At 50.1% G+C, this 27,132-nt stretch overlaps 1 protein-coding gene and 1 pseudogene across 5 annotated transcripts; one reads left to right on the top strand and one right to left on the bottom strand.

Annotated features, from left to right (window-relative positions):
• Positions 1–51: 51 nt before the first annotated feature.
• LOC308558684 (deoxyribonuclease TATDN1 pseudogene) lies at positions 52–3,663 on the bottom strand (annotated as a pseudogene). Its single transcript has 3 exons — positions 3,439–3,663; positions 2,050–2,154; positions 52–728 (listed from the first exon to the last, which is right to left on the bottom strand). The product of its transcript is annotated as a deoxyribonuclease TATDN1 pseudogene (transcript).
• BAK1 (BCL2 antagonist/killer 1) lies at positions 1,011–7,596 on the top strand. 4 transcript variants are annotated; one of them, XR_013999103.1, is made up of 8 exons: positions 1,011–1,263; positions 1,414–1,650; positions 3,670–3,772; positions 4,678–4,813; positions 5,105–5,248; positions 5,953–5,972; positions 6,092–6,446; positions 6,574–7,596. XR_013999103.1 is itself a non-coding variant. In XM_081141363.1 (6 exons), the coding sequence occupies exons 2-6, from the start codon at positions 3,703–3,705 to the stop codon at positions 6,676–6,678; spliced, it is 636 nt and encodes a 211-aa protein (XP_080997489.1). In that variant the 5' UTR covers positions 1,414–1,650; positions 3,670–3,702; the 3' UTR covers positions 6,679–7,596. The 4 variants fall into 4 exon arrangements, 2 of the variants coding, with proteins under 2 accessions (XP_080997489.1, XP_080997488.1); XR_013999104.1 differs by having other exon boundaries at positions 1,163–1,263; positions 1,414–1,654; XM_081141363.1 differs by lacking the exons at positions 1,011–1,263; positions 5,953–5,972 and having other exon boundaries at positions 6,266–6,446.
• The last annotated feature ends 19,536 nt before the right edge of the window (positions 7,597–27,132 follow it).

The raw sequence follows: 27,132 nt of genomic DNA, 5'->3' as shown, positions 1-27,132 counted from the left end.
TCATTAAGTTTTACCATGAAATTGTACATACATGATGGAAAATACATACAGCTACATGTCAGGAAAAAGCTCTTTAATGGCATTGTTATATAGCGTGCTGGCTAATTCCGGTGGATGGTCTCTCACTGCCGACGTTATCACCAGTGCTGGAATTATACGGCGGGGCTCATTTCTGTCTCTCAAACAGTGTCCATTTTCCCATTTCTTTTTGGTAGGAAATGAAGTTTTTATACATTTTGAACCAGCATGTGTACTTTTGACTCCACATCGAGGTGCATCAGTGTCAATCATAAATTTTTCACCAGGTATTGACTTCAAAGCTTCCAAATTAGCCTCAGTTTTCAGTGAGCAACCATTAAACCCTGCGCAGAAACCCAAGTCAATCAAAGCAGCCGCTGCTTCCTCTGCTCGGGCAGATGAATGCGGCGCTCCTCCCACACACCCACCTCCAGTTCTTTTCATTACCCAAAATGCAGCTTGTGAGCTTCGACAGTGAAGAAACATTGGTAATTTTGTCCGCTCTGACAGTTCAAACTGGTTTTCAAAACATTCGAGCTGAGTATCTTTGGGACAAACTGTAGCTGGTTGAAACCGAGTCCACATTCCCCTATTGCTGCAACTTTCCCCTTGTTTTCAGCAAGATTTAGTAACTCCAGTAAGTCAATACCGGGGTGATTCTTTTCAAATTCATCACATCTCGTAGGGTGATGGAGCGGAACTGAAAAACACTGTCAGCTCTTTGTGCCAATGCGGTGCATCGTTACTGTCTCGTAGATTTCCAGGTGTAATCATGAACTTTTAACACTGATTTGAGCAGCTCTCTGTATTACAACATCCTGTAAGTCATCTTGATGCTTTTCAACACCCCCCCACCCCCCCATAAATTCCTCTGAACATAGGATCTTTCAAGTTGATACCAGCATCCACAAACTTGAAGCGACTCCCGACTGCAGTGCCCCGTTCTCCCTGGGGGAAGCAGAAATCCTCACTGTATTTTCATCTGTTTACCTGCTTTCACCAGGATTTCTACCTCCAGAGACCACCACTGAGGTGCCCGGTACCTAGCTGCACACTGAATCTCAATTGAGTATTGCTATTCCCATGGCACCTCCAGGCTCGGTTAAACCGGCTGAGCCTCAGTTGGCCCGTCTGTGCAGTGGACGTAGTTGATGGCACCCACTTCCAAGACTCGTTAAGATTCAAGGAGACAGTGTTTGCTGAAGTGCCTGGTGGCGCTTAAGAAGCATCGCTGCCCTTTTACTGGTATTGGCTGAGGGGAGGGAGAAAAGATCGAGGATCGAGGATGGGAAAAGCAGCGGGGGAGGAGGAGCCCCGGGCCGGTGGGGGCTGCGGGTTGGGGGTGAGCGCAGACGCCCCCGCCGGGAGACCTGACATCCGCATCCGGCCGCCTAGGAGCAACTTCCTCTAGAGCGAGCTGATTGGAGGCGGGAGCTGCCGGCTCCTCTGCGCTCCCCGAGCCTCTTGGGTCCCCAGGGCCGCCCTGGGACCAGCAGACGCTGCATCCGGACACCAGGAATCCACTGACACCCATTCCTGGAAGCCGCGCCTGGGCACCTGACCCTGGAACAGCCCCTGGGGATCTCCAGCCTCGGTCCCACTGAGCCTTCCCGGGCCTAGGCCAGGGTCTGGGTAGGTAAGCAGGGAGGGTCCTGCCCATACTCTGCAATCTCGGCCACCCCAGGCAGGGAGACCACAGGGAGCGAGTGGGGAGGGGGAGGTTTGCCCAGGCCGCTTCCACCACCCCTGCTGGGCGTCTCATCCAGCCGGGGCTCCGCCTGGCTGCCCCTCATGCCCTAGCCCTGGGTGCCTGAGAATCGGTGCCGGAGAACCAAGTCTTTTAGCAGTCTGGGGGACAGCAATGGAGGTCACAGCCAAGGTCAAGGGCTGGGGGAGAACTCTAACTGCACTTCCTGCTGCCCAGGAACCCAGGATCCCTAGACTGGGTCTGCAGCCCTACCGGACATTTCCACTGGGGAAAATCCTGGGCTCAGCAAACCCAGTAGGTGGGGTACAGGGGACTCCCCTAACCAGGAAGTCATGCCACTTGGACGGGGGCAGGGGTAGGCCCAGTTCGGCAGAGGCCCCTGGTTCTGGGGCTGTGCTGAGGTTCCACCCGCTCTCCAGCACTGAGCCCTGGGGTGGTGGGAAAGGGAGTTGCAGATGCAGTCCGCATCCTCCGGCCCTGTTGTCCTGGGGTGCTGGGTTTGGGGGACCAGGGAGAGGCAAGGGCGTCTTCCGGAAGGAGCTGGGGATGGGGGTGTGCTAGGCAAAGGCCTATTTTGAGGTGGGGGAGTGTATGCCTTCTCCCTGCCCACCCCTCAGAAAGGAGTAGTGGATAGCTGAGTGCACCAGTGGTCTAGCCCTCCCCCACGCCCTCTGGAGAGCCTTTGGGGCACTTTCAAAAATAGTCCAGGCCTGAGAAAAAGGGAGCTGGGGAGGGTACTTGGGTCTCCCAGGGAGAAAGAATGGCTCTGCCTGGCCAGGGTGGGCCTGTACCCTTCCCAGAGGTGGAGGGAGGAGCACTCCTGCCTGGGTGATGGAGGCTGCTTGGGTGTCAGGGGTGCAAATTGAAAGTGAAACAGCTCACATCCTGGAACTACTCCTTGTGTCAAGGGTTCACAGAGCAGATTTGGGCAGGAGAGCAAGTGTGGGGTGAGGGGGTGGCAACGTGAGGCAGGTTGGGGGCTGTGCTGGAGGCCCTGACTGCGAGGCAGGAATGGGAAGGCACAGGCCAGACATAACCAAGGACAGCTGCCCTAGAAGGAACACTCGCTGAGATCCACAAACTGGAAAATAAATTTTTTTAATAGTAATTTTAAAAAATATATATCTTTGTTAATTTCAGAGAGAGGAAGGGAGAGGGGGAGAGAGAGATAGAAACATCAATGATGAGAGAGTCATTGATCAGCTGCCTCCTGCATGCCCCCGACTGGGGATCGAGTCCGCAACCCTGGCATGTGCCCTGACTGGGAATCAAACCACAATCTCCTGGATCCTAGGTCGATGCTCAGCCGCTGAGCCACGCCCGGCCAGACTGGAAAATAAATCTTAAATGTGTTGAACAACCTGACTCTTGACTAGCTATGTGGCCTCAGGCACTAACCTCTGTGTGCCTCACTTTTCCCACCTGTAAAATGGGTGTGATGCTTACCTTGCTGGGTTAATGTGTGATTTCTGTGTCTGACACCCCCTGGGGGGTGTTAATACATGGTAGAAGTATACCATAGGTGCTCAGAAATGTTTGTGTCTAACAGGCCTGAGTTGGAAAACAGGTGTGTTCTGACCAGTCAAGGGGAAGTGGGACCTTCGAGGATGGCCTCACAGGTCGTTGGCTGGAAGGTGGCAAGCCTGTGGTAAACGTGTGCTGGGCAGGGTACAGGAAGCTCCAGGAGTGAGTGGAACTGACTTGAGAAGCACTAGGGCACTGCTGCGGCCACTCCTGGGGCCCTGGATGCCAGGTGCAGGTTCCTGCTTGTGAATCTTGGCTGCTTTGCTTTTGTTACCCCTGAACTCCCCTGAAGAGCTGCCAGTGAAATGCAAGTGGCTGGAGCTGGACTGTGGGATTTTCCTGGGAGTCAGGGCCACCTCACCACTGTGCAGCTGTGCAAACCTCTTGTCCCCATCTTTGCTTTTCTCACCCATTCCCAGAGGCTAACACTGCCCTCCACTGGGACCTGAAAAATGGCTTCTGGGCAAGGACCAGGCCCTCCCCGGCAGGGATGTGAAGAGCCTGCCCAGTCCTCCACTTCGGGTAAGGTTTTTCTGCCTCTCACCCATCCAATAACCACTAGGGCCGTCTGTGAGGACACAGAGAACGGAAGTGGACAGGGCCGGGCGGGGCTTATGGGCCGGCTCTCCCGCCTCCGTTAACTCACCTTGGATACAGGAGAAAATCTCTCTCTACCCAATGCAGGTGGCCTACTGGGCGCAAAGGCTAGAGTGAGATCAAGGTTAAGCCTGGGGAGCAGGGAGGAGGCTGGGCCTGAGGGGTTGCAGAAGCTGGGAGAGGGTGGGAGTGAGCCTGCGGTGGGCACAGTGCCATCCCGGGCGGCAGGGGTTGGGATGGGGAGAGGAGAGGAAGAGTGGGGCGTGGCTGGCCTTTCCCTGCAGCAGGAGAAATAAGGAAGTGGTTGGCTTATCTGGAGCCAGGTCTGCTCGACAGGGAAAAGATTGTCAGGACTTTGGGGAGGAAGTAAGATGGCTGCCCTTCCCTCTTCCAAGGGGACCATCGGGCTGTTCCCTGGACTTTGGGTTCAGTCCCAGGTCTGTCACTATTTCCCTATGTGACGTTTATGGCCCCACATTCCCTAAGCTGTAAGGGCTGGGTCCACTGTGCACACTAAACTCGGGGAACAAATACCTGGGGTTATATCCTGGCTCCACTGCTCGAACTTGTGCAAGTTCGTACGCCCCCCCCCAGCCTCAGTTCCCCCATCTGTAAAGTGGAGATCACCTACTTCACAAGGCTGTTTGAGGATTAAATGGGAAGTGCCAGGAGACTAACCCGCACAGAGTAAGCACTGGGTGTTAACTAAGGGAGCCTGCTGTCCAGGGGCAAGGACAGCTGTGGCCTTGAGGAAGAGTAACCATCCCCAAAGCACAGGGCTACCAGGAAGGGCTAGCCCTTCCTCCCTGACTCCCGGCTTTGATCCTCAGAGGAGCAGGTAGCCCAGGACACTGAGGAGGTTTTCCGCAGCTACGTTTTTTACCGCCATCAGCAGGAGCTGGAAGCCGAAGGGGCGGCTGCCCCCGCTGACCCAGAGATGGTCGCCTTGTCCCTAGAACCTGCCAGGTGAGCAGCAGCCCCACAGGGACATCTTTAAGGAGGCAGAGGGTCACCGGGTCACCGCGGAGGTCCTGGGAGCTGGGGAGGCCTGGGGTGTGGGGTGGTCTTGCCCTTCTCTCTTTGTTGCTCCTTTTTCATCTTGGGCTCCCACTCCCACGGGGGACCCTCGTATCTAAGAACACTCTCGGGACCTCCGAGGAGGGGTGCACAAGGCCAGGGGCATCTTGGGCAGAAGCCCTGGCCCAGAGCCTGGGCCCCAGCCCTGACTGCTGTCCGTTGCTCACCTGTTGCCTCCAGCACCATGGGACAGGTGGGCCAGCGGCTCGCCATCATTGGGGATGCCATCAACCAGCGCTATGACGAGGAGTTCCAGACCATGTTGCAGCGCCTGCAGCCAACTGCCGAGAATGCCTACGAGTATTTCACCAAGATCGCCTCCAGGTATCCCCGCCACTGCCTCTCTGCCGTGCACCACACTGTGCCCTGCCCAGGGGGTGGGAGACACACACTTCTCTGCCAGTGTCAGGAGAGATATTTGCTGTCCCCATGTCTGCTGTTAATTCACATGTGGCCTTGGGCCTGGCTTTGCTTGCTGGGTCCCAGACTCATTTCCAGTGCATGAGCTCGCAGCGCTGTGAGCTCAGCACTGAGCACTTGACCGCTTAGATCAGGGCAGCGGAGGTGCCCGGGTGGGCATGTCCCCAGAGCAGCCTGACCCAGCTAGGACACAGCTGCCCTTATTTAGACCCACATTTCATACCAAAGATGGAAAGGCTGCCACCTGCTCCCAGGTCCCGGAACAGGCAATCGGCTGTGCTGGTTAGAGACCAAATGCCTGGGTCATATCTCGGCTTTGCCACTTACCGGCTTCGTGAAACTTCCCAGCCCTCTTTCTCCTCATGCATAAAATGGGGGGAATGTGCTGAGAATAGTGTCCACACCTACAAGGTGTTAGCCATGGCTGCCACCCAGGTCAGGGCAGAGTTGAAGCTGGGGCGGGTAGAAGGCAGTAGATTTAGAACTAGTGCTCAGCTGAAGCACCCTGCCCGTGTCCTCAGAGGGCAGCCCCCACGCTGCTGTGATTCCAGGATCTGTCCTAACCTCCTCTTCTGTCCTTGTCTCTCTGCTGTCCCTCGGGCTGCCAGGCCAGCGGCAACGCCCACAGGTAATCTCCTTGCTGCCTCTGTCTGCTAGCTCTGCCCTGTGCCCTTTGAGCCTGTAGCACTGGGGTCCCACCGTGGCGGCAGCCCCTTCCTGCACCCTCTAAGCTTTCTTCTTTCACAGAGACGCAGGATCTTCCCAAACAGCGGCCAGGCTGGGGCAGCCTCTGCCACCTTGAGTCACAGCTAAGCCATTTTGCTTTCCAGCTGGGAGAGGGTTGGGGGGATGAAGGGGTGGGAGAGGGAAAGCAGGCCTCCCTGGGGGCTTCCACTGACGGCCTCCATGCTTTGCCTGCAGCCTGTTTGAGAGCGGCATCAACTGGGGCCGGGTGGTGGCTCTCCTGGGCTTCGGCTACCGCCTGGCCCTGTACGTCTACCAGCACGGCCTGACCGGCTTCCTGGGCCAGGTGACCCGCTTCGTGGTCGACTTTATGCTGCATCACTGCATTGCCCGGTGGATTGCACAGAGGGGCGGCTGGGTGAGTGCCCAGAACCACTGGCAGCCTCCCCCTGCTGCCGGGTCTGCCCCTCTCCCAGCCCACCCAGTCTTTCGTTGCCTGTATACACTGCCAGCCCCTCTGATGACCTCTCTGTCCCTCCTGGCAGGTGGCAGCCCTGGACCTGGGCAACGGCCCCATCCGGAATGTGCTGATAGTTCTGGCTGTGGTTCTGTTGGGCCAGCTTGTGGTACGAAAATTCTTCAAGTCATGACCCCAGGAGGGGCCCTTTGGGGTACCAGCTGAGACCCCTGCCTGGACTTCCGCAAAGCCTTCTTCCCTCACCCCCTCCCCTGCAGGGCTCCCCCCTCAAGAGTACAGAAGCTTTAGCAAGTGGGCACTCCAGCTTTGAAGGGCCCCCGCCTGGGGTCAGTCAGGCTGCAGGGGCACCACAACATTGCATGGTGCTAATTGGCCCCAATTGATAACTTGGGGAAGCAAGAAGCTGGGAGGCACTTTTCCCCAAGAAGTTTTTAACGGTTTTAGCTTTTTATAATACCCTTAGGAGGACACCCCCCTCATTCCCACCACTCTGCCCCAAGCCAGGACATCTGGGGTCTGGGGGTTAGTAGGCCTACCCTGTGTTCCCCAGGATCAGCTGTTTGGAACATAAGAGCTTGAGAGCTGGGCCTGGAGCCCAGTCTTGGCCCTTCCAAAGCATCATGTCACCTGAACAGGACTGTCTGGGGTTGGGGGACAAGGACCTACTCAGCTGTCCCCCACCCACCCATATTACCTTGGCAAGTGGACTCTCAGGGATATAGGGTGTGAGGTGAGGGACCACCAGGTCCCTCCAGAGCTGCCTCCTGAGGTCCTCAGTTCTCTCCCTTCCCCTCACCACTTGCTCCCCATGCCTTCATTACTTGTGAGGGCCGCCTGCCCTCCTCACTCCATATAAGTAGGGCAGAGGCCTTGTGCGAGTGGAGTACTGAGTACTCCTCCTTGCGCAGACTATAGGGTTTAGGACTGGTTTGTTATTGTCAGGGAAAGGGGGTAGGGCGCTCATCTTGAGGTTTCTGAGAGGGCTATTAACATCACTAGAAACCCCAAGGTTGGGATCCTCCCTCATGGCCTGGGCACAGTGTAATCTGGGGGTGTGGAGGGGCAACTGTGAATAAATACTTGAATTCTACCCCAAAACCCCCACCCTCTACACTCATCTGCCTTAGCCCCTCCTGTGGGTGGGGGTGGGAGTGCCTTGTCTATCTTGCACAGTCTAGGGATTTGGGAAGAGAAATTGCTGATTAAGCCAAATGCAGGGAGGGGATGCAGCTGGAGCCCACTGGCCACCCCCACCCTCTGAGAGTGTCTGAAAACAAACTGCCATCCCCCATTCCCACTGGTAATTTTTGTATCCTTTGCTAGCCCTCTTTCCATCAGGATGGACTGAAGGATCCCCGGCATGCCTGACATTCACCTGGTTTATTACTGAATAACGTCTCCTCTTTGGCTTCCAGAATCCCACAGAGGGCTGGTTGTGGTTCTCCAGGCCCCTAGGACTCCTTGGCCCTTCCTCACCTCTTTAGCCCCTTTTTTGGGCATGTACCTCATTTCTGAGTTCTAGGCAAGTTTTCTACCCCCTCTGAAGTTAGCGGACCCCAAACCACTGGGCTCTGGCTGCGAGCTGGTGGGGTGGCTGCATGTCTGGGGACCCCCCCAAGCCACCTCAGGCCTGGACTGAATTCCTCTCCTTCCTGGGGCCGCCACCCACGCTTGGCTCCTGCCTGGGACACAGTGTCCCAGCTCCCGCTTCCCCTTGTCCCCCACAGCTAGCACACACACAGCTTTTCATTCCAGCAATTCTGTGCTGCATGGGAGTCCCTGCGGGGAGGTAGCAGAGGTGATAAAAATAACAATCATGGGGGCGTTTAAATCTACAGTCTTACCAGTCCTGGGCATCCTAGTCTCTCTGACACCCTTCCAAAATGGTCACATGCAAGTCCTAAAGGACTCCGGGGGCCTAATTTTCATTCCCCTGAGGGAGTCTTTCCAATTCCCAGCCCCTCCAACTTGGCCTTCAAACCGGGCGCAGTCACGGAGGCCCCGTGCCCCCGCCGGGGCGGCGGGAAGAGTGGCGGCTACGAGGTACCCGGCAGCCTCCTGCAGGCAAGGCTCACAGACATTCACGAAACATACGGGGCTTCGTGCTGAGAATTTACCATCCACACCCAATCACGCATACTTAGTGACCTGGGGGCAGGGGGACGCAAACGCCCACTTTACAGATAAGGAAACTGAGGTGCCTGCTCAGTCACCATCAGGTACGAAAGGGCTGGGAGCCAGCACATACCCCATAATACTGGCCAGAGATTTCACACGGAAGCCGCAGGGTTGGGCGCTGCAGCGCCCGCCGGCGGGGGGTTAGGTGGGGAGGGGTGTCCCGTCTCCTCTCTGCCCCCGCACGCACCTGCCGCGCCCGCAGCCGGTGAAGAGGCCGTGAGGGGGGCAGGCTGCCAGGGTCCAAGATGGCTGCCGCGGCTTCAAGCACGCAGGCGTGCCCTCTCGTGGGCGGGGCCTCTGGGCGCCCCGCCCCCTTCCTCCCTCGAGGTTTGAAGTGCGAGGGCGTGACTGGAAGAGCTGGTGCTTCTGTGGCCGTGAGAAGGGCCTGTGGCCAGTGGCGGTGGCCGTGGCCGCTACCCCTGTAGGAAAGGAGCTGGGCCGAGCCAGGCGTGGCTCAGCGGTTGAGCATCCGCGTAGGATCCAGGAGATTGCGGTTCGATTCCCGGTCAGAGCAAATGCCTGGGTTGCAGGCTCCATCCCCAGTAGGGGTGTGCAGGAGGCAGCTGATCAATGACTCTCATCATTGATGTTTCTCTCTCTCTCCTCTCCCTTCCTCTCTCTGAAATCAATAAAGATATACTTTAAATAAATAAAGTTTTTAAAAAAGAAAATAAGAGAGTTGGAATGCTGTCCTAAAAGGCTTGGGGAGCCCCTAAAGGTATGGGCCCCTCTACTCCACCCTCTATTCTGCTGCCAGGAGGAAGTTTCCAGAACCCATATCCAAGCATCCTGGAGATGCTGAAACCTGGGCCGGAGAAGTTAGGAGGGACAGAACAAGGCAGGGGCGTAGGGGTGCAGGGGAGCAGGTAAGTTCTGCAGGTATTAAGGAAGGGAAATTCTCAAAATGTCCTTAGGTTTTGTGGTTCTGAAATTCTAGCTTCATTTCCAACAAAGAGGTCTAGATTCCTCAGTCTCATGCCACTGCACTGGGACAGGCCAGCCATGGGACAGGAGCATGTTCAGGTGGCAGCTGCTCAGGTGTGCAGTGTCAATATAGGCACCTGCCCTGCCCTCTACCCAGCGGCCCCTGTCCCAACCCCACACTACCTGTCTGTGTTTGCTGTTTCACCTCCTCTGAAGAGTGTATTTTAGGTCACTGGGTGTCCAACCAAATCCTTTAATTCAAGAAAATACTATTTTGCCAAAACCACTCTGAATTGTTTGAACAAGTTTTATTACTTAACCATCTAAATAGCATTAAAATAAATTAACTTCATTTATTAGGTAATTAAAATCATTAAACCACCATATCATGTTCCAGTTGTACACGCCTCCGATGTAAAGGTCCCTGTTCAAAGACACTTGTAAAATATGGGTTCAATCTAAGCAGAACAGATGTTCATAATCTCATGTGTGTGTGTTGGGAGCGGGAGGGAGACAGAGATTGAGAGAGAATGGAGATTGCTGGAGGTCAGGGACCAGAAAATCAGCAAAACCCAGTTCCTGGGGCGTGCTCACCACACTGGACATGTTAAAAAGGTGAACATCAGACTACTGGGATATAAAGGATGTGGGGGCATTCAGCCTGCCAGATAATAAAGAAAGTAGTGATCTGACCTATTGAGCACATGACTAGAAACAGGTTACTGGCAAACTGAGTGATCCCGTAGAGGGGCAACCTCACAGGACCAAAATCAGGTGAAGGGCCAATGAGGGCGGACTCTGGATTTTCTGAAAAAGTCCCTTAATAACTGAAGAGATTAAAGCCACAGAATATCCTTTCACCTGGAGTGGGGATTTGGCAATGGATTTGGGAGCGAACACCAAATGGATGCCTATGAGGGTGCGTGTGTGAGGCATCTGGAGAGTAACACAGAGTGAGCACTGACTTGAAATCGACGTAGAAATCAGTATGCCTCTCAGCCCCACTCACCTCAGTTCTTCCTTTGCAACCTTGGAATCATTCCTAGAGCCCAATGCCTCAACTTTTTGCAGTGCTGGCTAACGACATAGCACAAAGTTCAAAACTGTCCGCTCCATTGCATCAGGCAGGGTACTTATTTTGCAGGGTTCGTGGCACAGGCCTTTGTGATGAGTAGCTGCATGGAATCTGGGCTCACCAATCTTTTCACTTGTTGACCTGACCCTCTCTGACGTGGCCTCTGACCTTACTGAGAGGAAGTCCTATGCACTTCCTATAGATGGTTAGGCTGATGAGAGTGGTAACATTTTCTTGCTAAAGGAAAAGTAGGGTGCCTCTGGCTTGTCCAGCATCTCTGAATTGTGGATGTGAATTAGAGTGCAAGGGGGCCACTGGGCTGCGCTCGGGCAGGCGATTCTCGTGTCTGCTGAGGTTTCCAGGAACCTGAATGACACTGCTACCGGGCTGCGTGTGAGAAGGGATGTGTGCAGGCTGAAAGCCAAGTGCTGCTCTGGAGAGGGAGTGGGGAAATGCCCCTGGATGTGATGTGTAATGTCACAGACAAGGTTCTTCACATGACCTTGGACTTTCTGGGTGGCCTGAACATGGGCTAGCTAGGAGTCTCCCCGCTTCCTTCTCTGGATGAGAGGAGCCACACCCAAGCTCAGCTTACCATCAGACTGGGGGCTATTCCATGTATTCTGTGCCTCCCTTCCTGGTCAGCTGGGGACAGGCCTGAGGTGTCTGGTGCTGGGATCCTCAGACAACTCCTGTAATGGGCTGGCCCCCTAAATCCAGACTGTGGTGCCAAGCAGTCTGGTGTTCCTTCTTTGTCAAGGCTACTTTCTCAGGCCAGCTCCAAACCAAGGCAGAGTGACGGCAGGAAGGCCCTTCTGCTGCAGGGCACGCTGTGGAGCAGGCCCAGCCACCGCTGCCCTGGCTCAGCTCCCTTGGGATGAGAGGAAGTTCAGGGAGCTCTCTTATTGACCTCTTGTTTCCTCTTTCCCCGGTAAAGCTGTAAAGGAAAAGCTGCACCTGTTTTCTGTGTACTCATACCACTTCTGTCACTTCTGACACTTCTGGCCACCAACTGTGTAGGAATTTTTTCCACATCAAGAGATTCTGCGACACCAGCTGGGTGTCCTACAATAACTCAATTCTGAGTTAAACACTATCTACTTGCTGATAGAGTTAGAGCCCACAGGTTAAAGGCTCAGTCCCACCAGACTGCACGCCCCTCACACACACCCAACCTTGCCAACCATCAATTTCGTCCTGTGCTTCTGATCTACTGGCTATAAATCAGAGGTTCCCACAATCCCCTCCTCAGGTTCGGTTAATTTGCTACACTCAGACACAGAACTCAGGAAAACTGTTTACTTACTAGGCTAACTGGTTTATTACAGAAGATATGAGTGAACAACGAGATGGAGAGATACTTAGTGCGGGGCTGGAAGGGTCCGCAGAGGAGCTGCCGTCCCCATGGAGTCTGGGCTGTGCCACCCTCCTGACATGTGGATACCTCCTTGTTCACCAACTCCAAACCTCTCCCACACCCCACAGTTCAGAGACTGGAAAGAAAGCTTCATTACATAGTTGAGTGGGGCGGTAAGGCTGATAGAGAGAGAGAAACATTGCCTCCTGCACACCCCCTACCGGGATCAAGCCCGAAACCCAAGCGTGTGCCCTGACCGGGAATCAAACGGGCAACCTTTGGTGCACTGGGTGATGCCCAAGCAACCGAGCGGCATGGGCAGGGCAAGGCTGGTTCTTCTGCAGCGAGTCGCTGTCCCTAGGAGCTTTCCAAAGTCACCCCATTAGCATAAACTCGGGTGTGGTTGAAAGGAGCTTTTATGAATAACAAAAAGTTCCCTTATCACTAAGGGAACTCCAGGGGGCTCTGTCCCAGGAACAGGATGAACATCGAATACATATTTCTTATTAGAAAGTACAATATCAGAAAAGCCTATTCCCGTGCGACATGACGCTGTAGAATTTGTCTCGAACCCAAGTGCCAGACGCGGGGAGACTCAGAAGGGCTCTAACGGGAAAGGTGACTTGAAGAGGGTGGAGGAGGGAAAGCTGGGGGCGGAGGGGGCGGCTCAGTGTCTCAAATGAACTTTTCCTCGCCGCTCTGGGCCATCCCGGCCACCACACTCCCTGCCGCAGGAAGCTCACCATTGCCCACGGCTGGTCTGGGCAGACGCTGCTCCTGTCCGCTCCTCACTCCTCTGCTCACGATTTCTGATTTCCCGTTCCCCCTGCCAAGGCCCTGGGGTGTGTGCTCAATGTTCCAGATTTGGGTGATGGCCCTTCCTCAGCTCAAATCATCCCCAGCATCCCACCACTGCCAAACTGGCTTCACAAAACATTGTCATTTTCATGTCACATCTCCACTTAAAATCTACTAGGTTTGTGGCAGGCAGTTAGACACGAGCAGAGCAAGGACCATGGGCCAGGTACAGAAGGTCACCAGGGTGGAAAACCCCAGGTGCATGGCAAAGGACAATCGTAGGGCGGGACCTCGCCCCCAGGGTGGCTTTTCCGCCCCTAACATATCACTGGACCCCCTGACCTTTCCTCCCTAGAGATAATATCTAGGCCTCAGCTGTATTTTAGCTCCAGGCCCAGAAAACCAACAAAACCAGCTACAGCTGACCTCAGGACCAGCTGCACGGAATAATGACATCCCCCCCCACACACACACCCACCCTAGCGCCACACAATCAGTAGAGATCACAACCCTGAAAGGGCACAACTGCAAAACTGCTGAATATTCTATTAAGATCTTCCCCGGGTCCTCCTCTAAAATCTCCACTCTTAAAACCGCTAGGATGGAAGACCTAAGGCTCTCCCTCCTGGGCACATACCCTGCCTTTCCCTTTCCCTTTCCCTTCCTCCTCTCACTCTTCTCCCCGCAGGCATGTTACCATTAATTTCCTCATTCCCAAGCTCCAAGGGCCCTTCCTTTGCCTCTGTAACTTGCTTCCTAAGCCCATTTCTTCTAGAAATTACTTCTTCTACCTCTGTGACTTACCAAATAAGTGTTCTCTTATAGTTTGGGTCTTGGCTCTGAATTCTTTCTTAGCCAGAACCCAAGTGCTGAGGTTGCTGAACCCAAGTCCGGTCCGACCCCACAGGATTAACACCCAGTGCCATTGCCACCACCTACAACAGATTCATTATATTTACTATAGTCACCTCCTTTTTGCTGGTCCCTAGTGGAGACACTGGAGTCAAAAACTCTATCCTTAGGGCACTTACACTTCAAGGAAGGAGGCATTAGCAGTGATGACGACTCAGGTGAGAAGCGTCAGGGAAGTGCAGGAGCCATGGGATCCCAGAGAAGATACACCAAGCCTGGCCTGGAGGTGATCCAGGAAGGCTTTTCAGAGGAGGGGACAAAAGTTCATCATGTCAGACAGGCATTTGAGACCTTCTCAATGGCTCACCCACCATTTTTCTTATTTCTACCAAATGGCCCATATACCACTCTGGTGTCTTTAGAGCTCCTCCCACTTCCTCCCCAACCCCCAACCCATACCACATTTAATATCCGAAAGGGCAGCAAAATATGTCACCTCAAAAATATGCCATGTTGGTATGTTTTGAGCTATAGGCACTTGTAAAACAGCAAATGCAGGGAGAGGCTTTCTCTGAATTCCCTTTATCTACCTAAAGACAGATCCTCAAGTGTCATAGATCCCTTCTGGGGAGTTTCACCAACCAGAGAAAATCAATTTTATCACAGGAGGGGAGACACCACACCCAAACTTTGTCACAAACTCTCATGCCTTCCATCTCTTCTTCTAAAGGTCCACTCATCTTTCCTAAAAATTATATACGCTCCCCTAAAAATTATAACCCCTCCCCTTTCCTTATTAAGATTTTATTTAACCTAAATTTTAAGCCACCTGGAAGAGTTATTCATTTTCCCCAGGGTCTTTCCCCTGTATACATGAGATACACATATTAATAAACTTCTGTTTGTTTTTCTCGTTAATCTGTCTTTTCTTACAGGGGAATAAAAAGTAAACTGGAGAGAGACACACTTCTTTTACATTGGTGGCTACAGGGGAGTTAATAGTTAACATTTACAGCACATAGAGATACTATGTGGGTTACAAGACAACAACGAGGGGTTCTGTGGTCTCTGCTCTGGTGCCTGCAGTTGTGCCTTAAGGGATCTGGAAAAAAATCACTCTGACATTTCAAGGGTATGTTAGCTTAGATGCAAATAGACAAAGACAGCTAGCTTAGAGTAAAGATTGACCTTTGTCAAAGAAGCTACAGGCCTAGACTGTGACTACCTGCCATGACTCGCTGTTAGTTAGGAATTTCTATGTTCAGAGCACCCTATGTGGTTAATTTCATTCTCCGAGACTGCAGGGCCCACCATGCGGGGCTCCCCAGAGCTTGTCAGGTTTAGTATGTGGCCCATTTTTTGTCCACAATGGGAAACAGATTTATTGAGAAAATAAAGGGAAAACCTAAAAATCATCATAATTCACTTTTCTTTTTTAAATATGTTTTTATTGATTTCAGAGAAAGGAAGGGAGAGGGAGAGAGAGATACAAACATCAGTGATGATAGAGTCATTGATCGGCTGCCTCCTGCCCGCCCCCTACTGAGGATCGAGCCTACAACCCAGGCACGTGCCCTGACCTGGAATCAAACTGTGACCTCCTGGTTCATAGGTCAACACTCAACCATTGAGCCATGCTGGCCGGGCATAATTCACTTTTCGCAACATTAGTTGGTCTTTTTCCAATCTTTTAAAAATGTACATACATATCTAATAACCATGTATCTGTTACTTATTGCTGTGTAACAAAACTATCCCCAAACTAAGCAACTGAAAACAACAAGCATTTGTGGATAAAAAGTGGCCACATGCTAGACCTGAAAAGCTCTGGGCAGGCCTGCATGGTGGCCTTGCAAACTCAGAGACCTAAAATAACCACAAAGGATGGTCTGAAATGAAAACTTTTAACTAAAGGCAGTCTATGGTGGGTAGTCACACTCTAAGGCAGCATTTTCCCTTCACAAAGGTTAATTTTCACACTACCTGTTGGCTGTCTTTTGCATCTGAGATAACATACTTGATTAACACATGCCTTTGCAAAACAAAGTAATTTCCTTTTTGGGGGCGCCCTCAATTCACCAGGGCGGAGACAAGGAATCTTCTCATTGTTATTGATATCTTGTTAACTGTTGACTGTTAACTATCCTGCACCCACCTACTTAAAAGAAGCATGTGTCTATCATTTTACTTTTTATCCAATCCCAGAGGTTTCCCCGCTTTGCTTTCTCTCACCTCCCTACTCTATCACCAGTGGATTTCATGTACCCCACTTTCGTCTCCCCCTTTGATTCTAATCTGTAAAGCAAGGTGCAAAACTGCCATTCTCCGGAGCAGTATCTCAATCCGTTGAGGTTTTGGCTTCCCGGCAATTGTCAACAGTTTGGCTCAAATAAACTCACAAAGAATTCTTCACAGGTTTAAATGTTTCTTATGTTAACACATTAATTATTCATCACAGTTAATGGCTCAACTGGGAAATTCTGCTGATCTGGGCCGCGCGTGGCTGCTCTTGGCTGCTCATGTTTGCAATCAGCTGGCAGGTCAACTAGAAGCTGGGTTTTCTAGGATAATTTCAGCTGGGACAACTCAGCTTTTCCTCCATGTGTCATTCATACCCTTCCAGCAGGTTAATCAGGGCATGTTTGAGGTATGTTCTTGTTAAACAAAAAAACACAGGCCAATATGACATTACTCATGTTAACAGCCCATGATACCAAATCTAGATTTAATAACTGATTTAATTGCAATTTCCACCTCTTCCAGAAACATAATCTTAATTAGCCAGTCTGGAATTTTCTGGTCAAGAACCAATGAAGTAGTCTGTCACCTAGGCCCTCTCCATCCCCATAGAAAGATGAGACAATCTACATGATAAAAGCTTGCCCCTTTCTCTTTTCCCAAAGAAAAGATGTCCTGGCCCCAAGCTAATCCTTTCTTTTCTTTTGTCAATGGCTTCCAAGCCATGCCCCACCCTTCTTCTTAGAAAAACCTTCCTTTTTGTACAGCCCCCTGGAGCACCGTTCTAGTTGCTAGATGGGATGCTGCTTATTCATGAAATAATTAAAGTCAATCTGACCTTCAAATTTACTCAGTTGAATTTTGTTTTTTAACATTCTAATGGTGATCACAGAGAAGAGAAACAGAAACAAGCACTTTTTCAAATCTCCGCTTGTTTCACCCTGGCCAGTGTTTCTCGGTGGTAGTGTCAGCCTGCAGGCCGAAGGACAGCGGGTGTGATTCCTGGCCAAGGGCACGTACCTGGGTTGCAGGTTCAGCCTCCAGCCCCGGTCAGGGCAAGTGCAGGAGGCAACCAACTGGTGTGTCTCTCACATGGATGTTTCTCCCTCTTCCTCCCTTTCACTCTCCCGAAGATCTCTGGAAAAATATCCTCGGGAGAGGATTAACAAAATAAAACAAAACAAAATCTCTGCTTGTTTCAAGCCTGCAAGCATAATAATAGCCAAAGCAAGTCACATGGCCAAACTCAGATTCTTCAAGAGGGTGGGGATATGGACTCTGCTTCTCTTAATGAAAGGAATTGCAAGTTCACGGGACAAAGGGTGTGGATACGGAGAAGGGTGAAGAATTGGAGCCACAATGCAGGCACGCTGCCACAGCCTGACAACAAATTATTTACGTCTTCCCTCCATGCAAAATATGCTCACCCCCACTTCAGGAGCCCCCTAAAGTCTCATCCAATCAGGACATTAAGCTCAGAGTCCAGGAACTTGTAATTTACATCAGGCCTGGATGTGGCTTTTGAATGGAATACCTATGATCTAAAAAGATGTTACCGCCCAGCCGGGTGTGGCTCAGCAGTTGAGCATCGACCTGGGATCCAGGCGATCGGGGTTCGATTCCCGGTCAGGGCACATGCCCGGGTTGCGGGCTAGACAGCTGACCAGTGACTCTCTCATCATTGATGTTTCTATCTCTCTCTCTCCCTCTCCTTCCCTCCCTCTGAAATCAATAAAGATATATAAAAAAATAAATAAAATAAAAAATTAAAAAATGTTACTTACCTCCCTTCCTCCCCCCACTCACGAACACCAAAATACAGTCCTGGACAGAGGAGGGATCAGTAAGGAGAGGGGTGCCTCTATAGAGGAAGCTTTTTTCTTTCACAAAACTGCCTCTCCTCCCCTTACATTTGGAATAAGAGAGACCCTGGTATTTCTTATTTCTCAACATTAATATGAGTTTTGGTAAAAGGTTGTGGCACAAGGAAAGGAGAAATAAGGGGATGAACAAGTGTTATGTTTTTGACTGACATCTCGTTTTGACTGTACAGCTCTCTAAGATGGGAATTATTATGCCCATTTTATAGACATAGCAAAAGGAAAGTAGAGGTAAAAGCAAAAATAAACAGTATATCTAGTGTAGGTAGCTAGATATTAATAAAGGAAGGGAGCAAAGGGAATTGGGCATTATGAACCCTAATAAACTGGGGAGCTGAATCCAGTATGTGACTTGGATTCACTAGGAAGTTACGGCTTCACCCCCACCCCCAGGGCATCTTCCACCCTCAAGACCTAATCCCCTGAAGTAGACAAGAAGGATTGTTACCAAGGGCAGAATAAACAATAAAAAGGAAATTCTTCTGCTGGGCATATGCCCAGTGCTTCTGCTATGAGGCATGTGCAGTAGGAGCCAAATGGCAACCACAGAGGCCGGTCAGTCCAGCCTGGGATAAGGGTCGGATTGGACACGAGATTCAGAATTTCTAAGAAATAGTTTGGTTAGGGAGAGGCTCCAACCCAGAAAGATGGGAAGCTGGTTGGTCGGCTTAAAGAGCACCTGGTCCTTCCCAAGCCCAAGATAGGGAAGCCCAAGCTTAACCGAGAGGCCCTCTCCCGCGGGGTGACGCTGGCTTGCCCTGCCCCTGCGCGGTCCCTCTGCAGCAGCCGGCCGCGGCGGCCTGCAGGGCCCGGGCACAGCGCCCGTGGAGCGCAGCTGGGAAGGCGTAAACTGAGCAAATGTCTGGGCACTGGCCCTATTTCTGGGCCCGATGGAGACAAGGCTGAACTTTTTTCACAGCTGGCGATGGAGATGAGACACTGGGAACCCAGGAGCAGACCTTTGATTTTGCTTCTACAATAAAACCCTACCTGCCACAACCTCCCATACATGGGTCCCTGGAATGCCTTCCTTTCCACTCTGGGAAAGGACCCCGTTTCCACAATAGTATAAGGTAATGGTTAGTTGCATCATCCACTCTATCATCAGCGTTAATTTTGTTCCTTTGCCTAGATACATAGTATTGATATTGTTAAAAAGCAAAATCCAACTGAGTAAATTTGAAGATCTAATTGGCTTTATTAAACATGGCTTTATTAAACTGCATCTGGTAAGTAGAGAGCTACTCGGAGGAGTTATAAAAAATGGAACACTTTTAAAAAATATATGCTTTTTTATTGATTTTAGAGAGAGGAAGGGAGAGGGAGGGAGAAAGAAAGAAACGTCAATCGTACACACCCTGAATGGGGACTGAACCTGCAACCCGGGCACGTGCCCTGACTGGGAATCAAGTTGTCGACCTTTCAGTGCACTGGATGGTGCTCGACCAACTGAGCCACACTGGCCAGTGCAAAAAATGGAACACTTTTATAGAAAGGAGGGTGGGTAAAAAAGTCAAAAGAAAAATGAAAGTTTATTGGAAGAAAGTAAAAGTTCCGGGTATGACAGCTTCTCATTGGCTGAGTTGAGGCATTTTTCATTAGCTAGGCTTGTGGCTGCGCAAGAAAAAAATCTTGCTTCTTGCCCTGGCCAGTTGGCTGAGCATCGTCCCATGTACTAGAAGGTCTCTGGTTTGATTCCCGTTCAGGTCACATACCCGGTTTTCTGGCTCCATTCCCAGAAGGGAGCATGCAGGAGGCAGCCAATCGATGTTTCTATCTCATGGATGTTTCTAAAAGTAGCTTATTTTTAAAAAATCTTCCTGCCTGGCTGGGTGTGGCTCAATGGTTGAGCATCAACCTAGGATCCAGGAGATCGGGGTTAGATTCCCAGTCAGGGCACATGCCTGGGTTTGATCCCCAGTAGGGGGCGTGCAGGAGGCAGCCGATCAATGACTCTCATCATTGATGTTTCTCTCTCTCTCTCTTCCTCTCTCTGAAATCAATAAAGACACATTAAAAAAAAAATCTTCCTTCCTTCTGCTGGTGGTAGTAAAGTAGAAACATCGTCCTGTTAGAGATGCAAGGTGCTATGCTTTCCTATTTGGGGTAATTGATGATACGGGGTAAGGAGTGAGAGCTCCCTTTATAACGCCTTCCCAACTCCAATTTTAGTTGAGATTTCTTTTATTAATTTTCACATTATATTAGTTTTGTTTAAATCTAAGGTTACATTTAGAAGGGTAAATATTAGACTTTTTTAAGTTGTAGAGGCATATCAGTAAGATGATTGTAGAATCATGGCAAGAAAAATATGAACATAAAGTATTTTACTTGATCATCTTTGGAAGGAAGATAGAAATGACTGAAAACAAATTGATAATGTTATTTCACTAGTGTAAAGGTTAGGGAAAATATTTTGGAAGGTTGAGATATTCTGTGTGGTGGTGTTTTTTATTGCTTTTGAGGGAGAGAGACAGTTTTGTTGTTCCACGTACTTATGCATCATTGGTTTTTTTCTTATATGTGCCCTAACCGGAGATCAAACCCACAACCTTGGCATATTGGGGCGATGCCCTAACGAACTGATTTACCCGGACAGGGCTGTGTGTTTGTTTTTAACATGTTTTTCTTGATTTTAGAGAGAAGGAGGGAGAGGGAAACTGAAACATCAATGATGAGAGTCATTGATGGGCTGCCTCCTGCACGCCCCCTACTGGGGACAGAGCCCACAAGCTGGGCATGTGCCCTGACCGGAAATCGAACCCAGACTCCTGGTTCATGGGTTGAAGCTCAACCACTGAGCCATGCTGGCCGGCCTGTGTGTTTGTTTTTGAATGTGTCTATAATATTTAAGAGAATTTGGAATATTGGAGAATCTGACAGATTAATTTTGTGATTTCAAGTCGAATTGTATAATTTATTTTGGGCTTGTGATTTGAAGTTGAAGGTTATAAGGTAACTTGATTACATTTGTAAACAGTATTGAAATCTTTAATATAACTTGATTTGCCACATTTAGAAGCTTGAACTATTAGCTTTATGAGAGTTATTTACATGCTAAAGAAGATTTTTTTCTTGTTTGACTTGTAAGTCTGCCCAAAGAGGAATCTGAAGTGCTTGAAAAGAAATCAAGTATATTAAATTTACACATGTATTTAAATATTTAAGAGAATTTAATTAACTAACTTTGTAATTGGCATGAGTAATGTTCAAGCAAATCCAATATGTCAAGCCCATGGGCTAACTGAATATTAATAAAGGAACAAGTTGTTGCTCTTATTTTTATACAAAAAGTACAAGATTTCTAAATAGAACATCAAAGTTATGTAAGTTAAACTTAAAAAATTTTAAAAATCTGTTTACAACTTAAATTAATTGAAAATTAATTTAAACATGAGCAACTGCAAATAGTCCTTTCTGCTCTCAGTGTGTTCCTAGGATATTAACCAACTTGGCAGCTGATTATGGTCATTCCACAGTATTCTTCCCCTGAGCCCCTGCAGCCCCCATTCCTGGGAACTCTTTCACTGGGCCCTGTCTTTTCTGGTTATTTAACTTTTATAAGAATGCACTTTTGTCTGAGCATTTTGAGAGCAGGACCCATGTGAAGGGCTTAGCAAGTACCTGGCACGGAGTAAACCCTCCATAAATGTTAGCTATTCCTGCCTCCCCCCATTTCTAGATCCAACAGCATCCACAAACCTCAATAAATACTCACTGAATATCCTTTCTCTTGATCCAGTATTTTCTAAAAGTTTGACTTACAGAAAAGCATTTTATGATCAAAATGTTCATCTGTGACAAAATTTCAAAAGAACTAAAAATTAAGACTATTCCAGCAGTAGAGAAATGGTTGAGCCATTTTATTTATTCCTTTATATGCCACCTTGTTTCAAAAATGACTTAAGGTGGTTTACGGAGGGCTAAACCAAACAGCTGGATGAAATATTTAAAACAAACAAGAAACATAGGGCGAAGGGAACACAAAGATGGCAAAATGGGAGGGCAAAAGTGGGCTTAGCGATATAAAAAATACACATCCTAACGCCATGTGTCTGGCCTGGTGAGATTTGCTTTCTAGCGGCCCATTCAACTCAAGTTCAAAACTCGCAGGGTGCGTGGGCCAGAAGGAACCAGCTGCCCGGGAAAGGCAAGGCCTCGCGCGCAGGCGCCTCGGGCAGCCCCGCAGCCCCGGAGGCTCGGCGGCGCCGCGCTCGTCCCCGCGCGGCGGGCGGCCCAGCCCCGGCTCAGCGCGGGAGCTCCGCCGCGGGGTGAATTCATAACTGACGGCAGCCCGGGGAATGGACTGTTACAGGGCGCGCCGGAGTGCCGGGGGCTCGGGCGCTTACGGGACAACTGTCAGAGGGAAACTGGAGAAGACAAACACAGACATACCAGACTATGTGTAGGGCACTGTCGGAGGAAAACTCGCGAAAACGTTAACAGTAGTAGTATTTCCGTATATTGGGAGCATCATTGGGTTTTTTTCTTTCTATTTTCTTTAGGTGTCAAAGGGAAATGCAATGCGGAAAAGTATTTTTAAAGATGATTCACATAAAATCGAAACCGCGATGACGCCACGCCTCGCATCGGCGCCTCCGCGCCTCCTAACCGGGGAAAGCCTGGCCGGGGGGCCGGGGGACCGGGGGACCGGAGTGAGACCCACCGAGACGCAGGTCCTCCGCGCAGCCTAGAGCGGCCCCGGAGCCGGCCGGGGCGGGGCCGAGCTTCCGCACGCCGGGGGCGGGGTTCCGCTGCCGCCCGCGACTGGCCCGAAGGCGCGCGGTGGGGAGCGGCCGAGTGGCCTCTACTCCTGTGGCCTCCCCCTCCCTGGTCGAGCCCCGCCAGCGCGGGTGCGGCTTCCCGGCGGGTCCACCCCAGGTGCGCACGTTCCGTGCCCCACCCGCCGCCTCCCCGGTGCCACCCCTGCGATCCTTGGAGCTGAGGCGGTGGGTGGTGGACCGCCTGTTCCTGGGACGGTGACCTCGGAGGACCTGGACGTAGGCTTCAGATACCAAGAGGGGCAGCGCCGGGACCACCCTCGAAGGAGCTACACGAACGTGACGCCACAGAGTTGTGGGAGCGTCATGGCGCCGAGCGAGGCCTTGCCGGCCCCCAAAGGCCTGCCTGCAGTGGCTTCCCCGCCCGGCCTTCCTCCGCGTGTTCCCGAACGTCAGACTGGAGAGCAGAATGTGTTGGGTTTTTTAAAATATGTTTTTAATGATTTTAGAGAGAGAGGAAGAACGGAGAGGGAGAGAGAGGAAAGACCCATGAGAGAGGAACGTAAACATCGGCCGCCTCCTGCACGCCCCTGACTGCGATCAAGCCTGAAACCCCCGCGTGTGCCCCGCGCGGGAATCGAACCAGCGACCTCCTGGTGCATGGGTTGATGCACGACCGCTGAGCCACCCCTGCCGGGCTGAGCTCAAGTTTCTTGTTTGCTTTTGTTTTAGTATTTCCTTACTTTTTTATATTACTTATTTTGATGTCAGACAAAAAGGCTTGGAATTTGCCCGTGTCCCTTTTTGGGATTGCCAGCCCTCTTGGTGCAAGTGCTGCTGGATCCAGCTGAGCTGCATGGGTCCTGATCCCCTGTATTGACAGGGAGAGCCTTGGGGTGCTGCTACTGTGCCCTGAGGCGATATTCTGCTCTTAGACCCATGTCTCCTTAGTCTTACTTGTTAAAAGGGGCCGTTTTCTAAGCGTTCCCAGTTACTGCCTTTCTCGGACTGGAGTTCTCTGATGGGGTTCCCCACAGCAAGATGGAGACTTGGGACTGACTGGTAGGTTTCTAGAGTAGCTGCTCATTGCCAGTCTTTCAGGTCCTCCCAGACACATCAAGAGGACTTGCCCACCAGGACCACATTGGTTTCCAGGCCTCCGAGTATAATCTGGCCCCAGAGAAAGTGTATTTCTCCAGCTTCCCTAAACTTAGTACTGGGTGTCCCGAAAAATGTATACACACTTTAATAGCTGATAGCTCAACTTTGAAAATGAAATGTGTTTTAATAAACACTGCCCTTATAATTATTCAAAATGTGTGTATACATTTTTTTTGGACACCCTATGTATGAAACTACTCTTCAGCTACTTTTGCCGTTAAAATCCTGTGTTGGGATGGCTTAATTAGGTTAAATTTGGGGAAACATTAAGGTGGAAGACTTCTGCTGGAGTTTGCTAGTCCCTGTTCCTTGGTAGTTAGAAAAGGAGAGAGTATGTAAGAATGGGATGGAATTGAACTCCACCCTTGATAAGAGTGTTGAACAAAAGAGATTCCCAGGGTCTCATATACAAAGGAAAACTGGAAATATAGACCAAGCTTTAACTCCCCATTGTTTGTATTTCTGTAGTGATTAGAAAAACCTTTATTTGTGAAACTTTTAGGTCAGTGGACAGAAAGTGGAGCACTGTGAAGTCTACAGCTTGTCATGGGGAGAAAGGGAAGAAGGAAGCAAATGGGGTATCTAGAGCCAGGGAGAAGGAGCCAAGGGCCAGAACAAAGAGCACAGTTAGCTTGCCTGGGGCAATAAGGTTAGAGGGCTCACCAGCATACAATTGCCCTGGTACCCTGATTCCTTAAGATGCTCACCCTTTATCCACAAGTAGGATTTTCAGTTTCTAAATCTTTGGTGATAAGCCATTTGGAAAGAAGGGAGGTTGTATATCTGGGCTGGATAAAGAACCATAGCCAGGTGCATGAGTGCAGGAAGGCCTTTAGGGCCCCTGTCCTGGTCTGCCTTCAACCTGTACTGGTTATAATAAGTCATTCTAAAGGCTTATTGAGTTCTAGTGATAAGAATATAGGCTCATTCTAATTCGTTTTCTCCTGGTTGATCTTACTATTACCAGTGATTATCTGGCCTTTTTCTCTCAGGTCTTGCTCTGGTTCAGAATCACTGTGAAGGGCCCTCGCTGGTTTGGCTCAGTGGTTAGAGCATTGGCCCGCAGACAGAAGGGTCCCAGGTTTGATTCCAGCCAAGGGTGCGTATTTCAGGTGCAGGCACAATCCCCGGCCCTGGTCGGGGGCGCGCCGGGGAGGCAACCAATTGATGTGTCTCTCTCACATCGATATTACTCTCACTCTCTGAAAAGCAATGGGAAAAATACCCTTGGGTGAGGATTGAAAAACAAACAAAAACAGTTAATGTGAAGAAAGGCTTACATTGAGTTTCTTTCCACCTTCCCCAGTTCCCAGTGGATTTAGGATTTCTAAGTGAGCAGATGTAACATTTATAGTTATGTGCTCTATTTAGCAACTGCATCTTTATTTTCATTTGGAAATGGAAGCAGAGTAGAGAATGGGACTTTGGATCTGGAACTCTCAAATTCTCAGAACCCTCATGTTCAAATAAGCTCTACTCTGGATCAAGTGGCTCTTGTTCTGACATTGCACTGAGAAAAGGTGTCTGGATGATGATGATGGGACTTCCAGACTCCTTTCTTGCCTCTGCCCTCTAGTGAAATCATGGAGACTTCTCATCTAGGAAAATGGGAAGAGGACTGGGAACTTATCGACAGGAAAGGCTACTTTGCCCCTTAAAGGTAAAGACTCCCCTGGCTGCTTGGAGGTCCAGGAGCTTGCCTGGGGCCATGAGTCAGCGTTCTCCTGGTTGCATGGATTGGGCCCTGGCCCTGGTGCAGGATCCATGTACTCCCCCACGATCTAGATAGCTTGGGGTCAGTCCTCTCCATGAGTTTACTAAAGGCAAGAGAATAACTTTAAGCACCAGACATTTATTTACTTATTTATTTATGTATTATTTATTTACTTTTAATCCTCACCTGAGGATATTTTTTCCATGCTTTTCAGAGAGAGGGAAACATCCATGTTAGAGAGACACATCGATTGGTTGCCTCCCACATGCGCCCGGGTAACTGAGGTGCGTGGCCTTGACTGGAATCAAACCCCAGACCCTTCAGTCCATGGGCCAACACTCTAACCACTGAGCCAAACTGGCTAGGGCATAAGCACCAGACATTTAAACAGTTGGAGCTTGCCCGGCAGGCGTGGCTCAGCGGTTGAGCATCAGCCTAGGATCAAGGAGATCACCATTCGACTCCCGGTCAGGGCACATGCCAGGTTGTGGGCTCGATCCCCAGTGGGGGGCGTGCAGGGGGCAGCCGACCAATGACTCTCATCATTGATGTTTCTATCTCTCTCCCCCTCTTCCTGCCTCTCTGAAATCGATAAAGATACATTTAAAAAAAATAGTTGGAGCTTTATTGCCGATAAGTTTAACTTAAACCTTACACTGTCCAATTCTCCTTAAAAACTAAATCCAATAAAGTCATTGGTTTTATTCACTTTTCCTCCATGCTCTTAGGAGTATAGGAGGTCCCTAATGGTCCTCTGCTGGCTTAAGAATGAAAACACAGCTTCCAGAAAACCTAGCAGATCTAATTTAAATAGTGCTGTGAGGACTACAAATTATTAAGTAACCAATTTGGATTATAGACTTTACTACATCCCTGTTTTTGGAGGACGTAGTAACAGTCTTTGCAGTCCGGGAGCCTTGAAAGACTTCTTAAAAAAAGCATTCGCGAGAGCAGTTTTGTGACACTGAGTAGTATTTGCTTTTCAGCAGCCATAGGAGAACAGAGTTTTTTCCCCACTCATCTTGCTGAGACCACCAGCAGTTGGGAAAGCCTGTGGTTTCAAAGCCAGACTTGGAATTCTGTTAGTACAGGAGGAAGGAAACGAGGCAAATCTGAGAAGCTCAAAATTCACAGCATAGAAGGGAAAGGGGCCAAATAGGGCAATTACCAAATAGAAATGGGGATACAGTAGAGTCCTGTTTCCCATCTCTATAGACTGGAGGATACTTGTTAGGTAGAAGAAGAATGGAAAGTGGATACCTCTCTTAATCCTTCAGGAGTTTAGAATAAATTCATCCAGATTTTATGTGTGAATATAGATTTTTTTAAGTCAATCTTTTTTTTTTTAATGTTTTTATTGATTTCAGAGAGGAAGGAAGGAGAGAGAAACATCAATGATAAGAGAATCATCTATCGGCAGCCTCCTCCACGCCCCCTACTGGGCATGTGCCCTGACCAGAAGTCAAACTGTGACCTCCAGGTTCATGGATCGACACTCAACCACTAAGCCACACAGGCCGTGTTGAATATAGATTTTTTTAAAGGATCAAGCTGAGCCCTAGCTGGTTTTGCTCAGTGGTTAGAGCATTGGCCCGTGGACTGAAGGGTCCTCGGCTTGATTCCAACCAATGGCATGTACCTTGGTTGTGGGCTCCATCCCGGGCCCCTGTTGGGGGGGGTTGTGGGGGACAACCAACATCAATGTTTCTCTCCCACACTCTGAAAAGC

Source organism: Miniopterus schreibersii, assembly GCF_964146895.1.
Source record: "Miniopterus schreibersii genome assembly, chromosome: 6".
NCBI lineage: Eukaryota > Metazoa > Chordata > Mammalia > Chiroptera > Miniopteridae > Miniopterus > Miniopterus schreibersii.
The sequence above is the reverse complement of the archived record's forward strand: the minus strand, read 5'-3'. Positions and strand labels throughout refer to the sequence as shown.